General features: G+C 48.0%; 2 protein-coding genes across 2 annotated transcripts in view; one reads left to right on the top strand and one right to left on the bottom strand.

Moving 5' to 3' along the window:
* Positions 1–12,679, top strand: part of Tmtc1 (transmembrane O-mannosyltransferase targeting cadherins 1) — a 227,211-nt gene that overhangs the window by 85,945 nt on the left and 128,587 nt on the right. The window lies entirely within an intron of this gene.
* Positions 5,019–6,119, bottom strand: LOC101839291 (40S ribosomal protein S4, X isoform). The gene has a single exon (XM_005072944.4). The coding sequence runs from the start codon at positions 5,980–5,982 to the stop codon at positions 5,194–5,196; it is 789 nt and encodes a 262-aa protein (XP_005073001.1). The 5' UTR covers positions 5,983–6,119; the 3' UTR covers positions 5,019–5,193.

Here is a 12,679-nt window from a genome sequence, read left to right as displayed (position 1 = left end):
AAACCCCCTCCCAGACACTGAGCATCTGAGCTCCTTCCCAGGGTGTGTAAGCAGCTGACAGCCTTTGACAGAGGAGACGCTTGATGGTCTAGCTGCCCATTAAATTGTCCGTGCTCCTGTGACACAACCCATCCTCCTGGGTAAGTCACCCCCGTAAACTCACTGGTTCATCTGCCTACATGTAGTTAGAATTGTTCTTTAGCCTGCTGTTGCCCTGTCTGTCCAGGGTGACTAGAAGTCGACTTCTCAAGTTTGGCCAGGCAGCTTATAGTCTAGTATCTCAGGAGGCTGAGGCAGGAGGATAAAAAATTCAAGACCAGCCTGGGCTACAGAGTGAGTTAGCTTAAGGCCAACCTGGGCAACCCATTAAAAATCTGTCTCAATGCCAGGCGGTGGTGGCGTATGCCTTTAATCCCAGCACTCGGGAGGCAGAGGCAGGCGGATCTCTGTGAGTTCAAGGCCGGGCTGGACCGACAGCCTCCAAAACAATATAGAGAAACCCTGTCTCGTAAAAACCAAAAAAAAAAAAAAAATCTGTCTCAAAATACAAAGTACAAAAGAGATCATGGGAGATAAGGGACTGGGGGGGTCTGAATATGGTATGCATACACATGCGTTTAGGCAGGTGTCAATTTTTTTTTAAATGTAAAAGTAGGGCTGGGGATATAGCTCATTGGTAGAATGGTAGCCCAGCATGTGTGACATCCTTTGTCCAACCCTCAGTACCAGAATGAATGAAAGCAAGGGAGAAATCAAGGAGAAGAAAGGAGGGGGGGAGAGAGGGAGGGAGAGAAGGGAGAGGGAAAGGGAGGGGAGTGGAAGGGAGATAGGGGAGAGAGAGAGAGAAAGAGAGAGAGAGGATGGGAGGGAGGGAGGGAGGAAGGGAGGGAGGGAGAGAGGGGAGAAAGAGGAAGTAAGTATAGATGAGATCTTAGACCATTCGTCTTAGGCTAGCTGGTCTATTTTTTTTTTTTTTTTTTTTTTGGTTTTTACGAGACAGGGTTTCTCTGTATTGTCGGAGGCTATCGGTCCAGCCCAGCCTCGAACTCACAGAGATCCGCCTGCCTCTGCCTCCCGAGTGCTGGGATTAAAGGCGTGCACCACCACCGCCCGGCTTGGCTGGTCTATTTTTAAACACTTTTATTAATGTGCATGTGTGATGCCATTATGTGTGAGTGCCATCAGAGGCCAGAAGAGGTCTTCAGATCCCCTGGGACTGGAATTAGAGACAGTTGGGATAGCCCTACGTGGGTGCTGGGAACAGATCTCAATGAAAGGCTAAAAGTCACCACTGAGTGTGCTCTCCAGCCAGCCGTAGCTGTTTAGTCCTAGTCTCAAAGGCTGTCACTCTGCCACCCCCCCATGCACTCCAATGCATACATGTTTCTATTTGAAGGACTTTCTTACTGTAGTAAGGATATTACAAAGATTGAGCATGCCGAGCAAGTGCCCTATCACTGAACTATGGCTCTTAGGACTTATAAAAAAATTTATTTTTATGTGTTGGGAGACTATGTCTCCTTCGGCACTGAGTTTATATCCGGTTAACATTATATGTATGCTAAGGAGACTAAGTGCTGTGACTGGTTTCAGTACAGAAGTCAGAACTGCATAGCAATGGTCTCAGCTATAAACTCGCCCCGCTCGCTTTGAATTCCTTAATTCCTTGTTTAGAAACTCTTATTTTGAAAATTCCATCAGTGCCATTTTATGAGCCAAACAACAAAAGACCCATCTCATTTCTTTATTGTCATACTTCATATATAAGATGCGAAAGCAATATGCCTTAGTAATTGGGCTTATAAATAAATAGAGATTTCCTATCTCGTACATCGCCTGGTGCTTGGTTTCGGCTGTTTTGAAACGCGAAATTACATGTTTTCCTCCCGTCTCATCTCATAAGAAAAGCCATATGTCGAAAGCACAGAATGCCTGGGCCTGCAGCGCTTGGTTCTCAGAGTCTATTACTCTCTCACCGATTTTACTAGCAAGGCACCCTCGCGCTCCCCCGCCCCCAACTAGATATTACCCCCCCCCCAAAAAATGCTCTAAGCGCCTTGGTAATGGATTGGTTTCTGTTGTTGTTTTTGTTTGTTTTACAATGATAGCTATGCCGAAAAGGGGGTTGGCTCCTGCAAATGCTGCTTAAGATTTCAAATTCGTATCACGGACTGGAACACCAAATGTGGTCAGCCGGGACAAGAAGAGGTGTGGACGTGGTGCTTGGGGTGCGGACGTGTTCAAATAAAGGGCCTGGCTAAGTACTCGGTGTGCCACCCCATAGTTAATATGTGTTCGAGAACACAGCGCGGTTGAGCCGTGAGCATTCGTACAGACAGAGCGTGGGTTCCCCCACAGACGGTAGGACACAGAAGAGGCCATGCCATCGCTCAGCGGTTCTAGAAGGTTAACTATTATTCATTTTCCAGTGTCCCAGCGACCATCCTGAAGTCCCGCATGGGGAGGGGGTGGAGCCTGGCCCAGGAGGTGGCTGGCCGATGGCAGTGCCTGCTGTGCAAGCCTGAGGACAGAGTTCAGAGCCTGAGAACACACTTGCATGCTGGGTGTGCTTGGCGGGTTCCTGTAATTCCAGCCCCCCCAGGAGGCTGATACCCGATCCTCAGAGCCGGAAAGGCTCGCAGGATTGGCGAACTCTGTGTTTGATTGAGAGGTCCTGCTTCGATGACGATTGGATGGTTCCAGACGCCAACCGCTGGCCTCCACGCGCTTGCGCACAAGCGTGCTAACGTTTGCGCAAAACAAAACAAAACAAACCCCCAAACCACACACACATGCGTACATAGAAGTGGGGGGGGGGGTGTGGAACCCGTGATTCTGTGATTCTCAGTGTCCTGGTCCGTGCAGTTTCTAAAGCTTTTATAGTTAGAAAAGGCTGGCCGGTAGTTCATGTTTTTGACCCTGGCACTCGGGAGGCTGAGGCAGGGGGATCTCCGAGTTAGATGCCAGCCTGGTCCACACAGCGAGACCCTTCCTCCAGACCACTCGGAGCCCAGAGCTACATCCTGTGTGCGTCATTTGAGCAAAGATACTCTTAGGACCTAGGCTGGGGTGCTGCATTATGTTTCTCTAATTTAAATAAAGCTCGCCGGGCGGTGGTGGTGCACGCCTTTAATCCCAGCACTCGGGAGGCAGAGGCAGGCGGATCTCTGTGAGTTCGAGGCTGGGCTGGACTGACAGCCTCCAAAACAATACAGAGAAACCCTGTCTCGTAAAAACCAAAATAATTAATTAATTAATTAATTAAATAAATAAAGCTCGACTCTTCTTGCTCCAGGGCGGACTGACAGACACACAGCTCCACGTTTGTGTACCGCCAGTCCTGCTAGTCAGTCAATCCCTGGTATCCCGTTAGGATTTTTCTACAGATGGATTAGGTACAATTACAAGAACTTGAAGTGCATTTTAATTGTAAAAATAAAAATGTGAATGAAATGGGATGTTTCCATTTTAGCCTGTGTTTTGGGTTTTTATTGTTATTTTTCCTCAGTGAGGGCAATTGAACCCAGGATCTTGCCCGTGCTAGGCAGGCACTCTAAGAAATTGAGCTATACAGCCAGTTTAAAATAACATTTATAACACAGAGATGTGGCTATGTTGGTAAAATGCTTGTCTGGTGTTCAGGAAGCCCAGGGTTCAGTACCACACAAACCTGACCTGTAAAAAGCTCATAATTCCAGCATGAGGAGACGAGACAAGCAGTTCAAGGCTATCTTTGGCTACACAGGAAATTTAGAACCTTCCAGGGCTGGGGAGGCAGTCTCAAAAAAAAAAAAAAGTTAAGTTTTATTGAACACAGAATGTCTGAGCCAGGCTCTTCTGTGTTACTATTGAGTAAGAAAAAAATCCTGTGTATTCACCTCAATCATTTGTAGTGGCTGTTAGGATACAGTGCTAACCGTGTGCACATGAACACGTATGCCTATGTTCCATGTTATATTTTAACGTTAGCAAATTAATGAGATGCCAGTTCATTCGAAGGGATTCAGCATTAAAAAGTAAGAGCCATCTTTTTGTAAATAAGATCCTCATCTTTGGGATATCTTATCTCTTAATGACTAAGAGGGACACTGCTCTTTGCCTGGGACCCGAGTTTGTTCTCAGATCCGGTAGCTCACAACTGCTTATCACCCCGTCTCGAGGGGTCTTCCACCTCCAACATCTGTGGGCACTGCCCCCACACACATCCTGAAAATCTTGTTTGAGCAGGCAAGACGGCAAAATTGGAGAACTACTATTCAACTTTCCTGGCTCACTGGCATTGAAGTGCTAGGAAATAAATTATTTTCATTTTACCTCTAAGCTGCTATTATGAAGACGACTGAGTTCTCTTGTAATTAGTTTCTTTGCAAGCCTTGCTTCAGTGTTATTTTTCTTGCTTTGGATTTTCTGTTTCCATAAATTTGGGGGTTTTCTAAGAGAGAAAATTATAGCCGCACTTTGTTTTAAAGAAACACCCTGGCAATAGAAAGCTTGACTTACTACTCGTATCATAATACAGTTGGCCACAGGTTCCTAGTTAAGGGTTACATTTCAGTATATTCTCTAAATTATTAGCCTTGGGGGTTAGAATAACAACCTCATTTTCTGTTTTGCCTTTTTTTTTTTGTCTTTGTTTTCTGAGACAGGGTTTCTCCATGTGTATAGTCCTGACCCGAATAATCCCATGTTTATACCTCATAACTTTTGGGGGTTCTTTATTTCCAGGATGCTTGGGGGTGGGGGGAGACGGCTGACATTAAGAGTCTGACATCTAAAAGTCTAAAAGTTCCTACCGATTTTATAGGCCTCTAGGCATTCAACCCCAACCCTGGGATATTAAAGGGAATAACGCAACAACATTTGTTCGGTTGTCAGCAAGGGTTACCCAAACCCTGCTTTGTACCCATCTTTTGCAAGACGAGGTGACCACACGTGGGGGTGGTTCCCCCACTCCCTAATGACGAGGCAGTGCGGCGGCGTGTGGCGAGGGGAGAAAAAAAACAAACCACAGACCAGGATGAAGGTGGCTTCCTTTTTTTTTCCTTTTTTAATTCAACATGCTTTCTCAAACTGGAAGGGTAAACGAATACAAAAAAACGGCCCCGTAACGAAGCCGGCTTCCTTTTTAAGTAGAAAAAAAGACTACAAAATGCGCCCGTCCCCAACCCCCACGTCCCTTGAGAGTCCCCCGCTTCACCCGCTCTGCTTGGCCGCCAGCCTCTTGTCTCGCTCTTCGGCGATGGTCAGGCGGATCCCCTTGCCCCGAGGCAGGGAGATCCAGGGCTTGTTGCCCTTGCCGATGACGAAGATGTTGGAGAGGCGGGTGGCGAAGCCGTTGCCGTTGGCGTCCTTCACGTGGACCACGTCGAAGGAGCCCGGGTGTCGCTCGCGGTTGGTGATGACGCCGATGCGGCCCAGGTTGGCGCCCCCCGTCACCATGCACAGGTTGCCCGTGTCGAACTTGATGGCGTCGGTGATCTTGCCCGTGTCCAGGGCGATCTGCACCGTGTCGTTGACCTTGATGAGCGGGTCCGGGTAGCGGATGGTGCGCGCGTCGTGCGTCACGAGGTGCGGGATGCCCTTGGTGCCCACGAAGACCTTCCTCACCTTGCACAGCTTGTACTTGGCCTCCTCGGGCGTGATGCGGTGCACGGCGAAGCGGCCCTTGGTGTCGTACACCAGGCGGAAGTTCTCCCCGCTCTTGTCGATGCTGATGACGTCCATGAAGCCTGCCGGGTAGGCCACGTCGGTGCGCACCTTGCCGTCCACCTTGATGAGGCGCTGCATGCAGATCTTCTTCACCTCGTCGCCCGTCAGCGCGTACTTGAGGCGGTTCCTCAGGAAGATGGCGAGCGGCAGGCATTCACGAAGGCGGTGCGGGCCCGCGGACGGACGGGGCGCGAACACGCCCGTCAGTTTGTCCAGCATCCAGTGACGAGGGGCGGCCACACGCTTCAGGTGCTTCTTCGGACCGCGAGCCATGGCGGGGCGGCTGCAGAGAGCAGAGCGGGCGGGCTGGCTGGCGGGCGAGCGAGCGGGAGAGCGGGCAGAAGCAGGCCCTTCTCCTACCCCGAGCACCGGCCTAGTGAGGCGGGCTGTGTGCGCACGCGCGCACGCAGCGGTTGAAAACTCCGCCCCAACTCCCCGTGCCCATCCGGGTCCTTTTTGTATTCCGGTGGGCAGGACTGCCTGGCGCCACCTGCTGGCGGGAGGCCGGAGGAGCAGCCAAGCAGAGACAGGCCCGAGCTCTGTGTGTGCTTGGAGGGGGAAAACACCAAGATAAGAGCGATAAGCTATCTGTCTGCCTTCAGGGAAAGTGCAGCCTGCCTCACAGGGAGATTAAGATCAACAAAACTCGCTTGGATACTTTCTTCTTCTTCTTCTTCTTCTTCTTCTTCTTCTTCTTCTTCTTCTTCTTCTTCTTCTTCTTCTTCTTCCTCTTCTTCCTCTTCTTCCTCGTCTTCCTCTTCTTCTTCTCCTCTCTTCTTCTTTCTTCTTTCTTCTGGTTTTTCGAGACAGGGCTTCTCTGTGTAGCCCTGACTGTCCTGCAACAGTCCAGGCTGGCCTGGAACTCACAGAGATCCGCCTGCCTCTGCTTCCCGAGTTGCTGGGATTAAAGGCGTGCGGCCACCATCTCCAGGCCTTGAATGCGTATCTTGTACTATTCGTTATATTATATTTATTTCTGTAGTTTGTTACTGTGTAAATCAGAGGATGACTCCCCCCACACACACACACACTTTTTTTTTTTTTCCTACCGTGTGAGGCCTGGGAATTGCACCCAGGTCCTTACATTTAGAGGCAACTGCCTATACCATGCTAAACCACCTCACCAGCCCTTACTATTTCTTGAACGTGTTTTGCCTGTGTCATCTTTCAGACACCCTGTAGCCAGTCCACCAGCAACTTACTAAGTGAGAGAATGGTCCAGCAAGCCTTTTTCTCATCTTCTTCGCAGACAGTGGAGGGCATGGGCTATAGGGATGGCGGGGATGGTGAGGTCTTTGCACAAATTTTCACACCCTGCCCGTTGCTCCCTGCGTGATGCCCGTGACACTTGTCACAAAGTGTCAGGGAACAGGGAGCTTGAGAGAGAGCATTGGGCGGTCCAGCCATGTAGATCTTGATGTTTTATGTTCCTGAAAGCTACCATTGGTCCTCTGCTTCCTGCCCGGAGGGAGCCCAGCCCTCAATTACCCATGGCTCCCCTGAGATGGTGAACCCTGCCTATCCCAAACCTCTAGGCTATAATTACACCAAACTATAGTAAGGCTTCAGTGCCTTCTCTGACACTGTTTTTCATTTAAGGCAGGGCTCCCTCATATAACACAGGCTATCTTCAAAACTCGTGATCATTCTTCTTGTGGTGGGCATTAGTTACGTGTGTCAGTCTGCAGTATTCTCTATGCCGTTAGCGTGGCTGCCGTGTGAGAGATAGTGTAAGTGTCATAGTGGTGGGACCCAGGATATTGGAGCCTTCGTGGGTAAGAAGAATGATTTTGGATAACTCTGAAGTAAATTGTGGATACATGGGAAACATGACAAGAGAGAGTGTGAGATCCATTGCCCAAAGCCAGGAAAGGAGAAGGAAGGTCACAGGAGGCTGGGAGGTTAGAGATTTCAAGGAATCATGGGTAGATGAAACGTACTTTATTTACCTAGACACAATCTTCCAGGGAGGCAGCTGCTGGTATGAACCCAGGTGCAAGCCAGCACCCATGAGTGCACGCAGGAAGTCACACAGGTTGCTTGATGATATATTATTTATGATTTATTAAAGCTTGCCTGAGGGTTCAGAAAGCAAAGTCAGCCACAAGCTGTAGAAGCCAGGCACACACCTTTAATCCCAGCAGCCAGAAGCTAGAAGGTGACAGTGCACACCTTTAATCCTAGGACTCAGGATTAAGAGGTAGATGGATCTCTCTGAGTCCAAGGCTACCCAGATCCACACAAATGAATCAGTCTTAAAGGGAATTACAGCTCACACCTTTAACCCCAGCACTAGGGAAGTATGCAAGACAGAAGCAAGGTCTCAGAGAGGCATTCGTTCTCCAGCCACACTGAGGAGAGGCAGCAGTCTGAGGCTTGGTGAGGAGCTCATGTGTGGATCAGTCCTTTCAGCCCAAGCTAGAGGTGAGAGTCAGTGGCCATCTGCTTTGCTTCCCTGATATTCAGCTTTATCCCCAGTATCTGTCTCTGGATCTTTTGTTTTTCGTGTTACCTACAGACAAACAGACATGCCAGAGCCAGGCAGGCTAAGGCTTGGGCCTCTGACCTCAAGGCTACATTAGAATCACATAAAAGTGGTTATCTGCCAAAAATTTATAGCCGATTACATCACTGTTTACTTGGCAGTTCCCTGGATGTCCAGTGTCAGGGATTTTGTGTTGACTTGTAGCTCTCCTGCATGACAGTCATGTTTTAACTGACTTTTGCTAGATATCCATAATAACTCTGTGCTTTCTAAACATAAACTGGTCCACACGACCCTCTGTTCTGACAGTAGCTTACAGGAAAACCTCCATGAACTTTAAGTGCTACCTATATTTCAAAATGAAAATGAGTATCTGACAACCTGTCTTCACCGACATACACAGGTAAATGTGTCAGACTTCCAGGTTTGGGGATTTCAGGGTGTTGGTATTGGTTGGTTTTGGTTGTCTATAGCTAAGACTGATTAATTAGGTACTGGTTATTTATGTGTTTTAAAATGTAGACATCAGACTCCTTGTATTATGTTGTGGGCTGATTCAAACTTGGGTTTTAGAGTATGGACCCGTCCGTCAGCTTGGGCGTGCGCTACATCAGACCGTTATACTTCCTGCGTTGAGGGGAGGCTGTGCCACCCCAGTGTTTGTTAACCCTTTTGCCTCTCCTCCCTCCTCTCCTTGTTGGTGCTTAAACAGAAGTCATGGTTATAAAGAATGCCTTAATATTAGCTCATCACGTTAAGTGCAAAGGCCTGTCAGATAACTGAAAAGCACAGATGAGAAAATTCTGGTTTGCATCTGTTTAGAATCAATAAGTTGGTCTGATTAATAGGTGACTCTTACCAGAGAAGCACTTTTTTTTATTAATCTCTTACAAGGAATAGGGAGAGAAGGATGGCAGAGAGAAAGAGGGACAGAAGAGGGAGGAAAAGAAGAGAAAGGAGGAACGACTAATATGAATATCAGAGAGTCCTGAAGAAAACCAAACTAATTTCTTCTTTGAATTTTTGGAAGTTGAGGTTTGGCCTACTCCTTAGCACTTTACCTCACTGCCCTGTACCAGCTAAGTATGATGTCACTGGGGATGACTTTCTCTCTTAAGCTTCCCTGGACTTTCCAGTTTAGCATTGGAAGCCGCATGCTAGGCACATGGACTGGTTGCCACCCTTGAGGACAGTACAGCCTCCTGTATGAAAACCTCTTGTATGTGGAAACGTTGCACTGGATAATGTTCAGAAGACATTTAGTTGAATGAAATTCAGGGTAGGGAGGCTACGTTTTCTTAAAATCAGACTTTGCAATCAGTTGGGCTTTATAAAGGCAGGGTAACAACTTAAATGCTAAGGGATTCAAAACTTCAGCGTGATGCAGTAGATGCCACCGTACAAAGCACTGAGCTGCCTGGGTGTGGTGACACATGCCTTTAACCTTGGTACCCAGGAGGCAGAGGCAGGTGGATCTCTGTGACTTCAAGGTCAGTCTGATCTGCACAGTGAGCTCCAGGACAACCAGATCTATAAAACAGAGAGATCCTGTCCAAAAACAAAACAAACAAAAAACAAAAGCAGAAAGCAAAAGAGAAAACATTGAGCTGAATTGCACTTGAAGCACATCTGATGGAAGAAAAACAAAACAAACAAAAAAAGCAAAACAAAACAAAACAATTTGTTGTTTGGTAACCTTACCCATGGCCCAGTGACTGGAAATTCAGCAACTTGTGTGACTAGGCCAGTGTGCAAACGAAATCTGCTACGAAGGGAATGGAAGCATTAGACTAAAGTGTTAAGAGAAGCTTTATCTTTGCTAGCCACTTTGGTTTATCCCCCCGCCAGCCGACTGGGCTCTGCCGCGTTGTAGTCCCCAAATAAACACGGAAGACACTGTATTAATTATGAAGCTGTTGGCCTTGCTTGTTTCTTACTGGCTAGCTCTGACTTAAGTAATTACCCCATAATTGTTAATCTAAGTATTTCTCTTACCGGAGAAATTTCCGGGCCTCCTACCTCATGGAGTTACATCTTGAACTCCTGTGTTTCTCCTTCCCAGAATCTTCCTGGACTCCTAGTCCCTCCTATCTAGATTCCCTATAGGCCAGACAGTGCTTTATTGACAAATAACAGGCAAATAACAGGACTTCCCCAACATCTCCTCTTTTCTGTTTAAACAAAAAGAAAGGTCTTAACTTTAACATAGTCAAATCATATATAACAGAACAGTTATCAAGTAAGAATACACTAAAGTCTCTGAAAAAGTCATTACCACAGCAGAAGTATTAAGAGATCTGGGCTGCTGCCACACGTAAGGACCTCTTCATGAAGGAGCAAACTGCAAGCATGAGGCATGTGGGCAGCGTGATGTTCCAGGTCCATGGCACCCCTTACTCTTTTGAGTGCACCAGGGGAAGGTTTCCCTTCCTTAGGAAAGTCGGTGGAAATCGGAGCACAAATTGATTGACAGGCTCGGGCAGCCTTAGTACCTCAGTAGCCCCGCCTCCGCTGGCATCCTTGCATGCGTACAGTCTGTTCACTGCATGTCCTGTGTGTTCGTGGTGAATTGTCAGAGAATTAAGTCTTCAGCTTCTAGGAAAACACTTTTGTTTCTCTCCCCTTCCAGGAAGGCTGTAAATGACAGGCCTTAACGACAGCAAATCCTTTCCGTATTTGCCCATTGAATTGGGACTGGGGTGGCATTAAGCTGGCCTAATTGCACATTGACACCTTCTGTCAGTAGTGTGTGCTTCCCAAGAGCATCTGTGTTGCTACAGACCATGCAGATCACATGTAGCGAAGGCATGTACCGTTCAGGGAAGCCCTGGCTGCCAAATGTCCCACTTGACCTACTAGTGAACTGAACACGTGAAGCCAGGGTATGTGAGAGGCTCTGAGTTATGTAGTTTAAGGTGAGGAGGGCAAAGAGGGAGCTCGAATTGAAAGCCCATCTTTAAAAGGTGGCTTGGTAATGGTTTGTTGAGACTTTCTCCTCTCTCTGCCTTAAACGTAAGCAGACCAGATCTGCAGCCCAGACCCCCAGACCCAGGTCAACTGTAAAAGTGGGCTGGAGAAAGACAGGCCAAACAGACCAGCCTGACCTTCCTCTGCACAGACCCAACAAATGGATGAGACATCACAGGCGTGATAGGACCAGCGAGCGATCTCTCCCACCAGCAGCGTGGTTAGGCAGCGCCCATCGCGCTGATGGCGTAAACTCGCGGGGAGCCATCAGCATCAGGTCCGTGGGGATCAGAGGGTGGGTTTATCGTCTAACCGGCTGCAGCTTCTGAATGGGTACAGTGCTCAGGTGACACCCGTCAAGGACTAGACAGGCCTAGGAGGCAAGAAACGTCCAGGCAAGCTCACCGTGCTTCAAAGGACGCTAAGCAAAATAAAGCCAGGGTTTCTCTGTATTATTTTGGAGGCTGTTGGTCCAGCCTGGCCTCGAACTCACAGAGATCCGCCTGTCTCTGCCTCCCGAGTGCTGGGATTAAAGGCGTGCATCACCACCCCCCCGGTCATAATCTTATATTTCCAGTATCTCTCCAGCTTCAGTCCACGCTCTTATGTTTTCAATGTCTCTCCAGCCTTCGGCCAAGCATCGTTTCTCCTGTTTAGCTTCTTTTCCTTTCCCAGCTCAGGTCAAACCCTCCTCTGATCTGTAGCCCTCCATCTCTTGCTGCCTTCCTAGGACAGGGTGGAGAGGAAGCCAACGCACAGACTCGCATCGTGATTCTGCTGATGACTGGTTCACTTTTTAATGCCTCGGCTTCCCTAGTACCACTTGATTTCCTAATTATATGAATGTAGATAAAGAGTTGAAGTGTTTGGAGCAGTTTCTGGGCCCCTGCTGTGTGCTCAGCAAACATGAGCTGTTATTTAAATGTTAGATTATGCATTTATTCCTTTCATGTAATAGTTCTAGGGCCTGGCTCTGTTCCTGGAACTTTTCCTGTCAAACTGAATATCGTTTATGTGAGTAACTTGTCACTTTTCATAGTGATGAAGTTGTATTAGGTGTTCTCCTCATTTCCTGAATTGATCGGGTATGTCTGGAATCCCTGAGATTGAATCTGTCTCAGCATGTGTCCCTGATACATTTATGATCCAGAGGATTTATCCCAACTTCAGATGTCTTAGGGAGATGGAGACGGCTTTGCTGATAGTGATTGGAGAGGAGGAGCAGAATGTGTGTACCAAAGGCACAGGCTGGACTTGTTTTTTTTTTTTTCATTTTTTGGAGACAGCCCCCTGTGAAACTTTGGAGCCTGTCCTGGAACTTGCTCTTGTAGACCGTGTTGGTCTCGAACTCACAGAGATCCACCTGCCTCTGCCTCCCGAGTGCTGGGATTAAAGACGTGCGCCACCACCCGGCCACAGGCTGGATTTGTGTTCCGCCTCCCATCTCTTACTATCCTGTCAGACCATAGGACAAAGTACTGGGCCATTAATGCTATAATTTCCCCTCTTGCAAAAGGG

Source organism: Mesocricetus auratus, unplaced genomic scaffold (assembly GCF_017639785.1).
Source record: "Mesocricetus auratus isolate SY011 unplaced genomic scaffold, BCM_Maur_2.0 Super-Scaffold_100001, whole genome shotgun sequence".
Lineage (NCBI taxonomy): Eukaryota > Metazoa > Chordata > Mammalia > Rodentia > Cricetidae > Mesocricetus > Mesocricetus auratus.
Note: the sequence above shows the minus strand (reverse complement) of the source record. Positions and strands in the feature narration are given on the sequence as shown.

What these genes read in the sequence shown, in the direction of transcription:
- LOC101839291 (XM_005072944.4), bottom strand. Translation starts at nt 5,982, where the DNA reads ATGGCTCGCGGTCCGAAGAAGCACCTGAAGCGTGTGGCCGCCCCTCGT.